A 19208-nucleotide genomic window follows, 5' to 3' on the forward strand; every position below is an offset into this window, starting at 1 on the left:
GAACTCCTTTATAAATAGGTAGACTAGATAAACATTGGACACAAGTGTTTCTTCCCAATTTTTATCATTTTCCGCTTAATTTATTTGCACAAAATATCACAATTCACAACACAATGCGACATAGAACCACGTGTCATTTCAAATCTGACATAAGGAGATAGCCTTATTTAAAGTACTGTGGAGCGAGAGAGAGCAGTACACTTAAATTATTCAGCATTCGCTCTATCATATTTGGCTGGATGTAAAAAGAATGAATGAACATGACATAAGTCCGGGTTAGTTGACTCTGGGATAAATTCTTCTGGTGCAATATGTAGTATGAGTTAAAAATTAAAAACGTTAACACTGAGTTATTAAGCCCCGGGTTATTTATTTAACTCAAAGTTTTGGCGCAAGTGGGCCTAATTGTGATAATATCGTCTTAAGAATAGTAAATCCAAAAAAGTTATTTCGTAATACCTTAAAGTAGTGTTCGTGTCTTAAAAAAAGATAAGGCACTTTTTTTGTTATCTGACTGCAAGCAACCCTTACTTTACTTTTACTTTCTAAGCTAATTTTGGCATTACATCTTAGTACAATTACAATACAGTTACTACAAAATTGTTGAATATAAATTTTAGTCGAAATAAAAAAAAAATAGGAACTTTCAAAAAAGCTAACCTATTATTATTCTTATTTTTGGTTTACAAAAATAGTACAGCTACTACTTAGCTCATTTCATCAATTAAAAAATATGGCTACCGTGGTCAGACCTGTAGTTTTGTAGTTAGCATAAAGTTGCTTTACTAAAAACTAAAAAGCATCAATATTTCATATAAGTTTTAAAAAAATTAACATAACAATTAAGCCAAATTACGTACTATGGTCAAACACAAAATATATAAACACTGTTGTAAAGCACAGCAACATAGACAACCTATATCTTATTGCCTTTCGTCATAATATTATCATGCATAATTTAAAAAAAACTGAATATTACATTATAAGCTTCGTGACAGGACCAGTATGAAGAATATGAGAACTTTTTTTAACACGCCTAAGTCAATATAATATATTCATTATTCAATAAACTAAATATTACATATCGCCTGATACGCTTCAATGTGTAAGTTTTCCTCCAGGATGAGTTGTCTGCTGGCTTTGAGGAACAGGAGTAGGCTGAGGCGCGCTCTAAGCGGCTCCTTGTATAAAGAATAACCTAACTTATTTTTTAAACACTTCATAGTCATAGGCTTTGTCCACATCTATTCATTTGCGCGATGTCATCGAAGCGTATCATGATCGCTAGTGTGGACGCAAAATTTGCGCGATCATGATACACTTCGTATCATGATACACCCCGATGATCGCGCAAATTTTGCGTGCACACTAGCGATCATGATACGCTTAGATCATACGCGACGGAGATCTGATCGAGCAAATGATCAGATGTGGACAAAGCCTTATATTCGTAAATATAAAAAAAACTAAACGTTACATATCGCCTGATACGCTTCAATGTGTGAGTTTTCCTCTGGCGTGAGGGTCAGTTGTCTGCTGGCTTTGAGGAACAAGACCAGGCCGGGGCGCGCTTTAAGCGGCTCCGTGTCACAAGCCTCGCCGCTACCCGACGTCACAATGATTATGCTGGGGCTGTGACGCACTATCGTGTTGTAGGAGTCACCGCTTTCCACCTGAAAAAGGTAGGTTCAATGTAAAAAGTTAGAACGGTAATATAACAAACCACTGTAGCTCTGAAATTGTTATAATGCGAATGTGTGTCCCTACTCCGTACTCTATTCATGATATAACCACAGAGCCAATTTCAATAAAATTTGATATTGAGATATCTAGAGGAAAAAGATTATAGGAAAGTGTTTATCTAAGTAAAACTTACAAGGAACTCAATATAAACGGCGACCTTAAGAACTGGCAAGTTAAAGCATAGTCAAGTGCAGAAAGTATTACAAGTTACAACCTCTAATCGTTTTAGCTGTATATTTTCAGTTACAATGATGTTTCATTTTAAAACATCGTGACAACTATGATCTATGACTTATCTATAAGTGGCTAGAGATAAGCGGTTAACATGTTTTCCAATAATATTTTGTAACCAGTTATATTGTGCTATACAAATATTCTTTTCCATATACATTTTTTCATTTCTGGTTTTAAGATATTGTGTTTCTTTGTACTATTTATTAACCTTGTATACTAATAAAAACATACAATGTATCCATACTAACATTTTAAATGGGATAGCATGACTGACTGTCTATTAAAAATAACAAAATTTGGTATGGAGTAACTTTGAGTCTCTTGAAAGGAGTATGGAGCAAAAAGTAGAAAAATGTAGAGTTACAACGCAAACAAAGTCTAGAAGTAGATCATCTATAAGTACTACTATTGTGGATAAGTTCTTACTCTTATTCTGATGACTGCAAAATCTGGTACAGGTGGTCTCCAGATGCAGCAATTTGGATCTTCCAACTCCGGATTGAACAGTAGGTCCTGTGGTGTATAGCTTTTGTAGTCCAACATCTCCACTAGCGTTGGGACATCCATGTGTTTCGGAGTTAGTCCAGCCCGCACCACATTGTCCGAGCAAGCCATACATTCTACACAGTCTGAAAAAATTAAAGCTGCAGTTAATACTTATCATTCATTTGAAATATGCTGCTAACTTAAATTTGATTGGGTAGCACCTCCATCGTGGGTATCTCAGACACAATAGATTTTCAATTGTTATGCAGCAACTGACTGCCACTTGGGGATTGATGGGTTAAGTTCCATTTTTTTTTGCAATTTGATCAAAATTAAAGGAATCAGAATATAAAATAACAGATATATCTCACCTCCACTCAAATAGGCGTGTATAAGATTAGGTTTGAGAAAAATAGCCTGTCCTGGTTGTAATGTGATGTAGTTAATAAAATATGGTGCCCAGCATCCCACATCTCCTGGGTAATCCTTGTGAAGCTGTTGCAACACCGGGTATAAGAGCAGTGCTTGAATCTCTGGACCTATTGATCAAGTAAACAAAATAGTTAACACATATTCACAATTGAGTAATGTATACATAATATCATAATTAAATTAATTAGGTACTGTCTGTTCTGATGATCTTCTAAATCTAATACAGTTATCACCTATGGTATAAAGATATATTAAAAAGGATGGTTTAAGTTTGCCAGTTTTATGTATTTGTTATTCAAGTTTATTGTATCTTGGTCATAAAATATTACCTTCGTTTTCCAGTCTTAATAGTAAATTTTTCAATCCCATCTCTACAGCTGACTTGTCAGATGTCATTAATGAATTGAATAATTTTTTTATTTTTTTCTCTGAATCAATATTTTTGTCATCGAAACTGCTAACAATATCAGAGGGTAATATAGATTTCAACTCAGGAACATCTGAAATAACAGATTATAAATTTTAAAGAGTTTGAGATTGAAGTGTGGGGCTAATAATTCTCCTAATTATTAAATTACAACATGTCAAGATAAAACTTACAGTCTAAATATTTTTCAATTTCCTCTAATGGCCGGAATCCACAGAGAGCTTCAAATCTAGTGAGTGCTATGGCAAGTTCAGGTTTATGGTTTGGATCTTTATACATTTCTGGAAACTTTTTGTGTAATTCTTCAGCATGTTTCTGAAATAAATATTATTACTTTTAGAACTTATATTTGTAATTATTAAAGCAAATTCATTAGTAATAATTAAAGTACAATTTTGTGAATTGCTTTTTTAAATTGTGAATTGAACAGCATATTCCTACTTTATATCAATGTGATAAATTACCTTTGTTGGATGAGCTTGAATTGACAATGCCTTTCTCACTGATAGAATTTTGAGAAGGAACGGCACAGTCACTCCAAAATGTTTTTTCACATCTTTACCTACTGCGTCGTGGTTGTCGTTTAAATACTCCGAAATTAGTTTTCCCCTTTCCACAATCATTGATGGTCCATTAGGATGGGTTCCCATCCACAACTCTGCGTATGGCTTTGTAGCGTCAATGTCTAGATTTGGATTTGCGCTAGATATTAGCTGCGCAACTTTGCTTTCAGTTCCCATCTTCCCCCATTCATAGTTTTGAACTTTGCAGCAGAGCTCCATTGTAAATCTTAAATCAATCAACTATGTTCTATAGTCAGAGTTCTTTGGCTCTGAACGTATACGTAATATGTTACATAGATTAAATTCATTATAAGTACAAAAAGTAAAGGAAATGTATTGTTATAGCAGCTAATATCCTAATATCAACAGGCAATATTGGAATTATCAATACTGTAATACAGGAATTAGTACACTCAATTATGTCTATAATTACCTTTATTTGTTACGAGAAATTACGAACTCTTCTTGTTTGTTAACTTGGAAAAAATATTATTTTTGTTTACAAATTCGGCTAACCACGATGAAGTGGAACCACGGAACAGCCAACTGCTGTCAAATGTCATGCGTGACAGCAGTTGACGCTGACATAGACTTTTTTTATTCTTATTATGGCACTTCGGCTATTTAACCATGGTCAGTGTTAACTGTCAAGTAAATGGCGAGAAAACAAGAATTGAATTATTTATTTATTTTATTTTTATTTATTTAATTGTTTTTCCATATGGAAAAACAATTCAGCCAGGTCCAAAGTCTAGACTCTAGTGAGTAGTAGTGACTAGTCAAAGTCTAAGTAAAAGTCAATACAATCAAAGAGTCAAGTCGGTCATTCAGAAAAAATGCGATTGCGAATATTTTAAATCTTCAACATTCGCGAATGCGAATGCGAATATTTTAAAATTTCAAAAAAAGCGCGCGTAAAAGGTTTGACAGGTTTGACGTTTCGTGTCGGCCATGTTTAAATTGAACATAGCCGAGCCGATATTGGGTAATTGAATTAATTTAGTCACAGAAAGTTCATTTATTTTTATATGCACGTGGGAGAGCCATGCTTTGGCACGAATGGGCCGGCTCGATCGGAGAAATACCACGGGCTCACAGAAAAATGGCGTGAAACAGTGCTTGCGCTGTGTTTCGCCGAGTGAGTGAGTTCATCGGAGGCCCTATTCCCTTCCCTATCCTCCCCTATTCTTTTCCCTACCCTCTTCTATTCCCTTCCCTACCCTCCCTTACCATATTGCCCTATTCCTTTTTAAAAGGCCGGCAACGCACCTGCAGCTCTTCTGATGTTGCGAGTGTCTATGGGCGACGGAAATTGCTTTCCATCAGGTGACCCGTTTGCTTGTTTACCCCCTTATTTTATAAAAAAATATGTGTTATTTTTATATGAAAATATTTTTTGTAGAGGAATTAAGATCATTAAGTTTTTAAAATTTTCTAATACTTACTTACATCAAGAATTTGATTACTTACTTATATCTTATTGTAATTTAAGCTTACAAAAGAAAACTGTTGTGAAAGTAATTAATGTTTTTTTATTCCATTTCCTAGACCTATACTTTTCAAAACCGACCATAAAGTTTTGTACATATCCCTAGAATATTGGCGGAAAGTTTCAACCGTCATGCAAATAAAAACAAAACTCCATACAATAACGTCGGTTTATTACATACGTCACATTATACTCCAGGAAATAACGACTGATGTGACTTTAAAAAAAACTACTAAAATTAGGTGCATTATAAAATTCATAAAACCAAACCACATGCCCAAATTTCACGTCAACTAAATTACTAGTTCTGAAAATATGAAACAAAATACGACACAAAATCTTTGAAGGGCTCTCCTGTAAAATGGCTAAATTGCAGATCCGTCTTTGTTCTACGATTGCCATGAATTATTTTAAGTTTGATGGATATCCGTAATCCGCTATACGATTGCCTTCAAACTTAAGTAACCATCGGCAAAATGTCGGCCAATGGCATCAGTATCTACGACGTTCTTCCAGTTTCCACACGCGCACATGAACACACACGGTTGGCTGACAAATGTAAAATGTTCTATTCAAAAATCTATCGCTATGAATGGAATCGTGCGAGAACAATCGGCTGACTTTTGTCTAGTCTGCGCACTCACCACCAATCCAACTGTTTAGTCGGCGTAGTATGCGCGCTAACAACCCAACCCGACCAAACTATCTAGTCTGCAGTCTGCAGGGGCTGCTAATGTCATCAGCTGTTTTCTATAGAATAAAACTACTATAAAATGATTATAAGCGCGATGCAGCTGGAGGAAACTTAATTTCCCTTTAAAACGTCGAGCCTCACAAAATCGATGTGAAATGACGGCAAAAAACTGTGGCAACACCATTATGATCCAACATGGGATGAGTTTGTATGTTTCCTGGTAAAACAAAATAATGATAATATTATTACATGTTAACCGCAATTTCATTGCTTAGCAGGTCGCATCATTCAGGTGACGCTGGAACCGTACATTGAAATTCAATCCAACGAATTATAGATTATATAGCAGATAGCGAGATTTTAGTAGCTTATATAGATGGGTAGACAGACAACGTTTGAGCATATACAGAGTGTAACAAAAACAAGTGATAATAATTTAGGGTGTGTACGTGTTCCCTGTAGAAAGTTCACTGTGAAAGTAGCAGCGCTGAAAGACCAAAAATTTTTTTCACTTTTGTATGGGGAAACTCGTGACGCTCGGGCCCTTGCCCATACAAAAGTGAAAAATTTTTGGTCTTTCAGCGCTGCTACTTTCACAGTGAAATCTCTACAGGGAACACGTACACACCCTAAAGTATTATCACTTGTTTTTGTTACACCCTGTATATGACTATGGATAGATAATAGATATAGATAAAATGATAAACAACTCAGTTTCAAGGCTAATAAGTAATACCATTTTTTTAAGTTTTGCCAGCTTCTACCTAGTTAATTTCAATAGGTACTGTTATATCTTATACTTACATTCGAGAAATGAACGAGACTGTCCCTATAACACTGTTACCTATACATTATAATATTATTATTATACGTACATACATATTACAATCTGTAACTTATAGATATCGTTAGGAAATCCGTAAGAAAATGTACAATCAATTTAGGTAGGCAACAGCCAACAGGTTCTTATTATTAAAATTGTCATCATTAACAGTCAATTAAATAAGTTAATCTTAACCAACTTAAAAGACAATCGTAGTTCTAAAAGATGGCATAGAATATATTTTAAAGCCTAAAAATAGAGTTCAGATTAGAAAGTCACCGCCCATTGGGCCGGATTTGTACGGAGCTTCTCATTGGGCGGTCTCCCCTTTCCCCGACAAACGAGGGTAGCGGATGTGGGGCGGGGCGAGAACTCCTTCGGGAAAACACCTGACGTTGTCAAACCACGTGCTACAGTGGTCAGGAAAAGTCGCGTGTACCGTCGAACGAAAGTAGATTTTACGTACAATATTTTGAGTTTCGCGGAAATTCAGACAAAGAGTAGAACGAATAAATAACTAGGATTCGATTAAAAAAGGAACATCAAATAAAAAAATTGTATTAAAAGAATATGAACGAAAACAGCGAATATCCGAAGACCGCCATACAAACTCCGCGACCGTCGTCGCCGAGAAAATTTTTCGCGCGCATTTATGGCCACCTCGAAAAAGATAAGGAAGTCAATCAGGAGCGTGCTGAAAGTGATTCTTCCTCGGATATAGAGATTGGGGAGAACGATCGATCGGAGTTACCTTCGGGCCCTCAGTTTTGGCACCCTCCTCCTCCCCTGCCAATTTGCCCTCGACCGATGTTGTTGCCGCATCAGCAATTGGCGTTCGGCGCTGGACTTGCAGCATTCCGTGAGTATAAAAAGATTCCTTCCTGATTAAGATGCTCTCACAATATGTAAAAAGCTATAAATGTCTCACTCGGAAGTACGTGCCCCACTATACTTCAGTACTTCACATACATACTTTATGCTCAAAATAAAGTGTAAATACGAGAGAGGGGCGCGTCATTTTAAGTTGGTCAAACTAAACCTACGTGTGAGCTTAAGGAGTGAGCCCATTGTGACGGGCCGTGCCGGGGCTCAGCGTGCCGGGGCTCATCGCAAAAATCCGCCTCCATACAATTTGTATGGAAGCGGATGCGCGTATCGCACACTGTGTCGGGGCGCAGCGGATTTCCGTCAATGCGACAAGGCAACAGTGTGACCACACTTCACATAGATTTCCACTTTTCGGTAGATTTGAGGTCAAATGAATGACGATTTAGTAGTCCAATTTTTTTTGTAAATTTTAATAGAAGATCGATATTATATAACAAATACTTAATATAAAAAATTAAAATGCATAATGAAGACAGTCCATACTTTAGTGATCGAAGAGTCCATATAAACATTTTAGTTTTATTTTAGTTTCAACCACGTAGAATACATTGATTAATAAAGGTAGATTTTCGGTAGAATCTAAAACACGGTCTAGTAGATTTTAGTAGAACATAGCAACGTTTTTGATACATCGAGTCACGAGTGATTTAATAGTGGTCGCACTGGAGCTATCCAAAGTACTCAAAATCCGTCAATGCGATGCAGCCCGGCCCGGCAATAGTGTGCTATAGCGCATTTTGCGCTGTGCTGAGCCCCGATCCGCCCCGGCAAGCCCCGGCACGCGCCGACAAAGTGAGCGCGAACCTTTAAAGGTCTGTTCTAAAGCAACCGCTATAAAAATAATGGGTAGAGATTAGAGAATACATAGGTCTACTTTTCGGGCTACGCGGCCTACGGAGCCGAGCTCGTAGAGTCAAATGAATTTAGAGCTCGCCTTCTCCAATTACTAATATATAACTATATAAGCAATTCTGTAGTTAATGCTAAGTACTCACATACGGTTTTTACCGACTTCCAAAAAGGAGGAGGTTATACGTTCGGCTGTATTTTTTTTGTATGTTCAACGATAACTCAGCCGTTTGTGATCCGATTTTCAAAATTCTTTTTGTGTTGTATACTCGAGGGGACTCCTTGAAATTTGTATGGAAACATATAGTGATTTCAATTTTTTCATTCATGAAAAGCATTCGAGGTAAATGCTACCAAAAAGTAAGATTTTGCATCAGGTTATACCCTGGGTCCGAAGGTACCCAACAGAACTTTTGAATCCTTATAGATACAGGTTCGGGGATTTCGGCGTTGTTTAAAGAACTGAAAGCATAAGCCAACACATCAATTTATTTGATCATCATCATCAAAATCATAATTATGGCATGGGTCATCACATTATGACCCAATTATTGATGCTTTTCGTAATATTTTGCATCGAAGCAGATGTTTTTGATGATTATTTAGCTGTTTGTGGACCGATTTTCAAAATTCTTGTGTTGTTGTATGTTGATATAATCTTGATTTTGTATAATAATTACAAATTGGTGAGCTGATGATGGGATCTCTGAGCAATCGATGGAAATCATTGAAATTTATCTATCAAAAGACTCATAGTGGTTAAAATGTTGTTTCTAGTAACTTAAACATATGTTACGAATAAGAGAAAGTTCATACGAAGGTGTCTCTTGGTCCAAAGGCACTGAACAGAACTCAACCTTTAAAGATAAAAGTTTTTAAATTGCAGCATCGCTTAGATAACTGCGCATTTACCACAATTTCGCTTACAGTAACATAATGTGAATAGTTAACATTCGTAGTGGTTATTTACGCATAAAAACTCTTGTAGATAACTAAAAGAGTAAAATTATTATTTTTAACAAATAAATAATAATTAAAACCGACTTCCAAGGTAAAAACAATAATAATATGAACTAAAAAGTAACTCTTACTCTATAATAGTGCTTCTTTCAGAATTCGTCTAAATCTCAACTATTTCTGTTCATACTACAGTCTTCATTACTTTGAAGTCGGTACCAGTCCCAAAAGCTTCAGATATTCTGACATTAACTGAACTCACGATAAAATTAGCTGGTACCGACTTCAAAGTAATGAAGACTGTAGTATGTACAGAAATAGTTGAGATTCAGACGAATTCTGAAAGAGGCACTATTATAGAGTAAGAGTTATTTAATACTTTTTAGTTCATATTATTATTGTTTTTACCACCGGAGCCGAGGCACAGGGCGTAGACTCTGGGGGTGCGCAAAAATGGCCAAACCAGGCAGGAGTATTATTTTTTCGGTTTGCTCCCGATAATAGTTCCCGCTGCGCCCCTAAAGCACGATTCCAACAGTAAAATAGACCTATACATTGCTTTGGGTAATATAATATTATCTAAAAAAGCAAGGACGCAGTTGTAAAAGCTCGCACAGGGCGCAAAAAATACTCTTTACGGCACTGGTTTTACTGCAAATCGAGTAATAATTGCTGTGTGGACCGCAAAACTCACAGCTCGAAGGCTCGCATCGAGCCAGCTCGAAGGCTTGCATCGAGCCGGCTCGATGGATTTAAGGCCCTGTATTCCCAAAAACGGACGATTTTCAGGATTTAAAAGTGACAGGAGACATAAAAATACAGTAATTTGTTAGTTAAGGATCTAACACTGTGGAATTTATTTTCCATCACACAATATCATGAACTTCACTCGATAGAAAAAAATCCCAAAGTTACCTCTTCTTTTAACGAAATTGCCATACTATGTCCAAATTATTTGGAATTTTCAGATAATTTTTGTACGTAATATCTAGGGCGTGTATTTTGTACGTAATATGTAGGGTGTGTGTGTAATATCTAGGGCGTTTCGTTTTTTTGACTCGATTTAATTGATGTATAAAATAATTATCAATTTTCGATTTAATTGACGACCAAAAAAATATAAAATTGCAGGCTAAAGGCGAGGATGAACCCCAATTTGTTATCTAGTTCCAATATAATAACGAAGTGTTAAAAATATGAGATATATAAAGCACAATATTTAAAATACCTTACACCATAAACATTTTAATAAAACGTAATACTTCGGCTGTAATTAATTTACAAACTCACCTCCGAAAAAACCCTATTTCATCAAAATATAAGTATTAACTAGGATAATTATACATTTTATTTGAATAAATTGTTAGTAAATCTATATTAAAAGCTCTTTAACCGAACAATTTTGTTTCTTAATATTTATTTCCAAAGATATTTAAAAAATCATGAAAAATAGAGAAAGTCCGCCGGAGTAGTTACAGTTTTATGCTAAGCTAAAATGAATCTTATTGCGATGCGTACACGCTTGGTCTTTGGTTGTGTGCAAGGTTATCATTTTTGATTGAGATTAATCCCCGCCTTAAGAGCTGGCGCGCATTACGACTTTTTTTCGCGCGATTATTTTACCGACCGACCAAAATTCAAATAAAATGTTACTTTATGAAATAGGCTACAGATTTCATTTTCTACCGACATTTGTCTAGCGACCCATGCTGCCGCTGCTTTTCAATGGCGTAGAGCAAAATGAAATCTATAGCTTATGTCATAAAGTGGCATTTTATTTGAATCTGTGTAGGTCGATAAAATAATCGCGCGACTAAAAGTCGCGCATAAGGTAAGTACATGAACAAAAAAAAAATATCGCGAAAAAAAATTTCCGTCGAATTAAGGGTTAAAGTCGAAAGATAAAAGTTTGCAAAATTGCAGCATCGCTTAGATTTAAACTGCAAGCATTTACTACAATTATTACGCTTACAGTAACATAATGTGAATAGTTAATATTCGTATTGATTATTTACGCATAAAGTCTTATCTTGTAGATAACGAAAAAGAATGATTTTTTTAAATTTTTTGTTAAAAGTTTTTAACAAAAAATTAAAACCGACTTCCAAGGCAAAAACAATAAGAATATTAACTAAAAAGTATTAAATAATTATTTCTCTTTAATAGTGCCTTTTTCAGAATTCGTCTAAATCTCAACTATTTCTGTACATACTACAGTCTTCATTACTTTGAAGTCGGTACCAGCTAATAAAGGAGATAGAGAATAGGTACTAAGCTACGTACAGAAAAGTTATTTAAAAGTGACCTGAAAAGAAAAGAAAAAAAAACCTTCAAAAAAGAAATGAAATCCCACCAAAAATATGAAATGTAAAAAGAGCCCAGCAAAATATTGCATAGCTATTCAATACTTCTGTCGTAAAAAGTTTTCAGATCACATTCAAGCCAAGCCTTCAACTTATTTTGTAATTTAAATCAACATTGAGTAAATGTATCAATAGATTTCTTTATTTTATAATTATTTATAATAATAATAATATAATAATATCTATGGACGCTCCACACCACGTCAGTCTGGCCCGGTGCTAAGACCTGACCGTACCTGAAGGACTTGTGGTACGGGTACCAGACAACGGAAATATATTTAATACTTTTATACTATGCATATATTTAAGATTTTTATTATATGATACACATATTTAATACACATCCATGACCCAGGAACTTTGAAAACTTTTTGTTCCGTCGGCGGGATTCGAACCCGCGACCCCCGGCTTGAGCTACCAACAGCCACCAACTGAGCCACGGAGGTATTATAGTGGTTTGGCAATGAGCACAAGAGAAACAAAATATATAAAACTGCATATTATTTGCAGGAGTTCATACTTACACAGACGGCAAGCCTAGAGTGTTTTAGTATGTAAGGACGTATGTGGCCGATGGTACCCAATAAATCCAATTAATCACTGATTATTTCTCTAGTGCTCATTGCCAAGTCACTATCTTATATCTTTAAACGAGTAATTCTTGTATATATGTATATATATAATTGGAATCTCGGAATCGGCTCCAACGATTTTCATGAAATTTAGTATATAGGGGGTTTCGGGGGCGATAAATCGATCTAGCTAGAAATCATTTTTAGAAAATGTAATTTTATTCGTGTTTTATCGAATACCGAGCAAAGCTCGGTCAAATAGCTAGTATTAATTATAAAATAAAGAAATCTATTGATACATTTACTGAATGTTGATTTAAATTACAAAATAAGTTGAAGGCTTGGCGTGAATGTGATCTGAAAACTTTTTACGACAGAAGTATTGAATAGCTATGCAATATTTTGCTTGGCTCCTTTTACATTTCATGTTTTTGGTGGGATTATATTATACATAGGTATCAACACTCATTAGTATTTTACTACATATATTATTAGATAACGGACTATAGCAGCTTCTGGTTAATATCATACCATCTAGCTGATATTTTAAACCACTTTTAATACTTTCTATAAACCTTAAAGGTATTACGTTGTTACTACCTATCTGTCTATCTCTCTAGTAATCCTAGGTAAGCTAAGGTAGGATCTGTAGAGACAATCCATTTTCCAACAAAAACCTCTGGATTCGAATAGAAGTATCGAACGAATATCGGAAAACGGTTGTACAGACTTATATAGGTACGAGACTTTTCAATCAATGTATTCGGCGGACTGTGCAGATAGGTACGTTGCAAGTTACAAGTAAAAGAAGATGAGAGCAAATATCTAACGCAGTCTTTCCTTTTATGTTATCACACTCACACTCAGATATCTTTCCATTTATCTTATAACCACGTTACAACACCCTCAACAATTGTTGAGGGGCGGCGAATGTTCGTACAAATTCAACGTTTTCAAGAATTGTTTTCGGCACCTTCCCACCGATATTTTTGTCTGTCTGTTTTTTATTGGGATTACATACTAACTATTAACTAATCTCGCGTCAGAAAAAAGCCAACAAGGCTGAACCCAAAGACTTCTATTTAAACTGATGTAGAAGTTTTTGGCTGAACCCACATGGAAATAATAATAATTTTCCTACCTTTAATTAACGCTGGCAACCCCTTTCCACTACCCGATCGATTTAAAATTTTTTTTGGGTGCACAGGAAGTACAGACCAACTGTTTGGAAGAAAATTAAAGCCGCTGAACCTGAGTAAGACCAGAGAAGAAAGTAGTGGGTGGGGAAAAAAAGGAAAAAATATTTTTCCCCATTTTTTCCCCACCCCACTACACCCATACCCACCGCGCACGACCAGCCAGCACGCCAGCACGCCGATTATCAGAAAAGGCTGTTCAGGGAAGTAGCTAACGGAGTTTTGATACAGCTGAAGCCACATGACCGATTTGGTCGCCAGCTCTCCGTCGATAATGAATATTCGTCTCCGTCAATAACATTGCTCGCAACTTCGTTCCGCAACAATTCAAAGGCGAAACGAAATCGCATATTTTGCCCGGATCAAAATTGTTTCCTTGTAACCTTTCTTCGTCTTTCATTAAGAGCGTTCCTGACTCCAAAAATCAAACATTGTCCTTCTCTCTTCACACTCACGCCCGTCTTTCATATGCCAGGTGAAAAAGAACGACGCCGAATCATTGCCAAGTTAGTTTTACTTGAATAAAAGACGAACTATAATGATTATGAAAAAAGTGCTTTGAGCAAATTTAGGTTTTAATAATAATGCCTTTTTAGATATTAAAAAATATTAAAGAAAAGTCAGCAAACCTCGAAGATTCAAGCAAAAATGTGTCTAAAACAAGGTTTTTTATAAAAAAGAAAATATCGAGCATTTTTTCAGTAATCGTGTTTTCGTCTTGAGCAATCTTCATGAACTGAAGTAAGTAACTTCAGTAGTAAGTGTCAAAAAATCAGTTTTCTAGACCTTACAGATTTTGAGATCTAGGTTTAAGTATGTAGTCAAGTTAGGGTCAGGTGCGCTCTTAACACCTCCATCGTGGGCATCGCAGACACAATAGATTTTCAATTGTTATGCGACAGCCGGCTGCCGCTTGGGGATTGGTGGGTTAAAAAAATTTTCATTGGCTCAGCGGTTTAGGTTATAAAAAGACAAATACACTTTCGAATTTATAATATTAGTAGAGATTGGGTAACGTAGACTGAGAAAACTTTATACAAAATCTAAAAGATAAGCGAAAAATAAAATAAAAATAAATAAAATCGTTACAAGTTAACGGTCTTTCATACAACATAAAGAGTCCTGGGATCAAAGAAATATTATCTGAGTTCTTAATAAAAATATTACTAGAAAAATACTTTGAATAAGTATAATAGGGAGCCGCGAGAGATAAGCTGCGTTGCATCGAGCTTAAAGCTCCGTCCACTCTTTGCCGACCATTCCTTTTGATTCACAGGGAAAATGTTTACGTTTAGCCTTTTATTATGTAAGTATTTTTATTGCTGTGTTCTACGTTCAATCGAACCTAGCTCCATCCATGGTAATCATTCTAAAGTTCAGTTGATTTTTCTACTAGATGTGGTCAATAGAAAGCTTCTTTCTAGAAAGTAGTTTTTCGTTGACTATTTACTTTCTAGAAAGCGATGACATACGGCAAGTTCAAAGAATACTATGTTTAATCAATTGAAAAATATAAAAAAGTAACACAATTTACCACTTTGCCACAGAACATCCCTACGAGGCCTACGAAGGTGCTACGAAACGCCTAATGGCGGCTCTCGACATAGGCGAACGCGTTGGCCAACGCGTCTGCAGACGCGTTGGCCCAATGTGTAGAACGGGCGTTCGCGCGTTGGCCAACGTCTAAATACCTACGGCCAACGCGCGAACGCCCGTTCTACACATTGGGCCAACGCGTCTGCAGACGCGTTGGCCAACGCGTTCGCCTATGTCGAGAGCCGCCATAAGACGTGAGACGTCCGTAGAAAACCGCGTAACTAACATACAAAATTTTACTTTTAGTGCGTGCACAATTATAAAGAATGTTGATTAATAATTTCTTCGTACGACAAATAAAATTAATAAAACACCAACGTTCTTATTGTACGAATAATGTTCTTTACGGACGAAATACGATGAGATTATACGAAAATGGAATCATAAAGGTTTTTCGCGTCGTTAAAAAACATTTGAATTTCGAACGGAAGGCGAGGCGGAGCTCCGTCGTAGCTGATGCGATTATAACACCACGTTCGAGCGCCCCGCTATAGCTGCGAGCCGGGCCTCATTCAGACCCACCCTCGTGTTAAAATTGTCCGCACTGTTCTGCTATACTGTTATAAAATCCATTGTTCGACTCTTATAACTATTACGGAACAACGGGCCGTGAAACTGAAACGAAAATTAACTCAATAAACATTACCTTGGGCTTTGTTATTGGAATGAGAATTAGGTATCATCATCATTGAAAGTAAGTATTTAAAGTTAGAATTCTTAGGACGCATACATATTCGTACACGATAAGTGCTTTTAAATTATGTATGTCGTCATGACGACTTTGTAGTTTTTCAATGAACACAGAAATACAAAATATTTTGACCACAAAATTAGGGTCAATAAGGGCTCTATCTTATGAACATTAATAAGGTTTATGAAATATTGATATTTAATAATATCATTCTCTAAAATTAGTTAAATTAGGGCACTTATACCTTACACGTACCTTTCATCAAAAAAGGTTAAGTACAGGTATTTCACGTGGGCTCTATTTAAAAAGTGTACATTTTGCTTTCTCTAAGGCTAAGTTTGCTCTGCGCAAAATATAAAGTGCGTCCAAATTTCCTTTACATCTGGATCAAACCTCTATGCCGCCAATATAAAGACAACTCACGAACTTTCGAAGTAGAATAAAGAAGATAGGATCTAATTATGTCGGGGCGCAACGTGACAAACTGCGTTTTTCATACAAGTTCGTTTTAAAAGTTTAAGGGCCTATTTCACCACTTTCTGATTAGGCTATCTACCAATTAACTTGACAGATCAAGTATGGAGATACTGTCAAAAAAGTTCTGAATAGCCTATTAGGTACTTTATCAGAAAGTGGTGAGACAGACCCTTAACCAAGTACGCAATACATGACAAAACGTGTATGTAAATGCGGCCCGCTACGTCTTAATGTGCACGTAACTGGACGGAGTGTGGAAAGGGTTTCCAGGCGTCCGGATAAAGCCGGACACAGACAGGATTTTTTAACGTACCTATATGATGTAAAATTCTATCAATTAAGTAGAAAAAAAAATCCACACTCGTTGCCGAACAGTTTATACTGAGAGTATAAATTCTAAGTAGTCAATAGTAGAGTTTCCGGATTTTCTGTACAAATATCCGGCTAAGCTTTGTCCGGCTTTTCAGTTTAGCGCTGGCAACCCTAAGTGTGGGAGCGGGCACGTGGCGCTCGCTCACTGGGAACAACATCGTGATTTACATTAGCCACAATTTGTGTCGTTTAACATCGCGTCTAGTGGGCGCGAGGATTTGCCCGCTCGTGCAAAACAATCCTGATATATTGGAATTGATTTACCGATATTGTTACAGAACGTGACAGAGTTACATTTTAAAATGTCATCCAATTATAGTTAATTATTATCATTATATTTTGTGTTGTTGAACAAGCTTTGGAGTATCCACGGTAAATTACATAAACAATGCATTGTTCGAATAAGGAGTATACCTACCTACTTATAGTGTTATTCCAGAGCTTAATATACATACTATCATGCCAAATATTCGTTCTGTAATCTTTGTGTAAATTAAATTAAGAAATTTAAAAAAAACCCCCGCCAAAACAACTTTAAAAAGTAATGAAATAATATTTACTGCCTTTAAGTTCAAATGATTCCTAACTTGTGTAAAGTAATAATTATTTTAGTCCATAATTGTTGTCACGGTGTGTCGGGGGACCGAAAAGTAAACTACAACCTACAACCGCCAAATCGCTGATTAGTGATTACCTATCTCGATTCAGATCGCTGTGAATTGATCCTTAAACTTGTTAAGTTAAATTAAACATCTACATTAGCGGTCCCCCGACACACCTTGATAACAATTATGGACTAAAATAATTATTACTTTACACAAGTTAGGAATCATTTGAACTTAAAGGCAGTGAATATTATTTCATTACTTTTTAAAGTTTGGCGGGGGTTTTTTTTAAATTTCTTAATTTAATTTTATTTCGTACTTTTTAAACTTTTGTTGGTTATAGTGCAGAATAATTCCTATCAACAGAATCATATTCTCATGATTACCATCTATCAATGTCCTTTTCGATGAGGCCGTTAAAATGAGCCCAAACATGAAACCTCCACTTTGGGTTCATACGAAGCTCGGTTCCTATAGAATCCAGGTGATACTGCAGCAGCAGCATGTAAATATTTACTGTTTATACTTTATCTACTTCTTACTGGTTGTCACAATTAAAATGAGCCCAAACACGAAACCTCTGCTCTTAGTTGGCGAGGAGTTGGATATCCTATTGATTACCAGGTGATGCTGCAGCACCAGGTCAACTTTCCATTATTATGTGTATATGTATATTGTATATTCACAAATATCACGAACTAAAATGAAATATAAAACCTATCAAACGACTACAAGTTGCTAACGGCCTTTCATGAACCAGATAAACCCTGATTGTCCAGGATTTGATTGGTTCATAAAATGTAAGTAATAAATAATTAATACCGAATACATAATAACTCCCACACCGGTTTCGGTGACCAGGCCAGTTACGCAGGAGTCATTTCATAGTACCCAAGTGTGTGTAGGCGCAGGACAGGACCGACTTTTTACATGCCCGTCCGACGTATGGATCATCTTACTTGTCAATCAGGTGATCAGCCTGCATTGTCCTAACCAAACTTGGAAATAACATGTTTCCAACGCGGGAATCGAACCCACGACCTCCGAGTCAAGAGCCAAGCTCTGAACCGTTGGACCACGGAGGCGTTACCGAATACATAATGATTAAGTACATAATACAAATATAAAACAACCTTAGACCCAATTTCACCAACCTCTGTTTGTTAAATCCTAACAAGGCATTACTTAACGGACCTTGGAAAATTAAACAGACTGTTAAAATACTTATGTCCCACAAAATTTAACAGCGGATTAGTAAATGCAAAACGAGTGAATAAGATTCAATTCGTTCGTCCTTGTTATAAGGTGACGAAATTGCAATGTACAAGTTTAATACGACATGTTGGCTACAATGTGTCATTTTCACCTTATTCGTATAATACGTCATCTGGTAGATAATGCGACCAAATTAAAATATCACTGATCGCATACATTTGTTACACTACAATAGTTCTTTTTAATTTACTAGGTTAATAATTATGATCTGTCAAAGCTGAAAACAAGAATCATGATACGAACTTTTATTTAAGTACTTATTTCGGTTTGGTAATTTTGATACAAGTCAGTGTATTTGCAATGTCAAGGAAAATCCTAGGGCTGAATTTTTGACAAAATGAAAATAATTAATTATGCATAACATGAAAAATAATATGTAAGGTTCTGGCGAAACATGGCGGAAACGCTCAAATGTCAAAACAGATTATTTTATTGATATTGGATGTTGTCTTTGACAGTTGTTGTTTTGACTATTA

General features: G+C 35.9%; 1 protein-coding gene across 2 annotated transcripts; it reads right to left on the minus strand.

Annotated features, from left to right (window-relative positions):
• Positions 1-627: 627 nt before the first annotated feature.
• On the minus strand, positions 628-4429 carry LOC121740482 (mannose-6-phosphate isomerase). Of its 2 annotated transcripts, none has more exons than XM_042133179.1 (7): positions 4319-4429; positions 3787-4111; positions 3496-3637; positions 3225-3395; positions 2835-3002; positions 2404-2606; positions 628-1673 (listed from the first exon to the last, which is right to left on the minus strand). In XM_042133179.1, exons 2-7 carry the CDS (start codon positions 4102-4104, stop codon positions 1467-1469), a joined length of 1209 nt encoding a protein of 402 aa, XP_041989113.1. In that variant the 5' UTR covers positions 4105-4111; positions 4319-4429; the 3' UTR covers positions 628-1466. The 2 variants fall into 2 exon arrangements, with proteins under 2 accessions (XP_041989113.1, XP_041989112.1); XM_042133178.1 differs by having other exon boundaries at positions 3787-4125.
• Positions 4430-19208: the final 14779 nt, after the last annotated feature.

The sequence above is a fragment of the Aricia agestis genome, chromosome 3, assembly GCF_905147365.1.
Source record: "Aricia agestis chromosome 3, ilAriAges1.1, whole genome shotgun sequence".
NCBI lineage: Eukaryota > Metazoa > Arthropoda > Insecta > Lepidoptera > Lycaenidae > Aricia > Aricia agestis.

Excerpts from the sequence above, each read along its gene's own strand:
- LOC121740482 (XM_042133179.1), bottom strand. The coding sequence starts at position 4,104 with ATGGAGCTCTGCTGCAAAGTTCAAAACTATGAATGGGGGAAGATGGGA. Across the intron at positions 3,638-3,786 it reads TTCAAGCTCATCCAACAAAG|AAACATGCTGAAGAATTACA; the intron begins GTAATTTATCAC and ends TATTTATTTCAG. Across the intron at positions 3,003-3,224 it reads ATTAAGACTGGAAAACGAAG|GTCCAGAGATTCAAGCACTG; the intron begins GTAATATTTTAT and ends CTTGATCAATAG.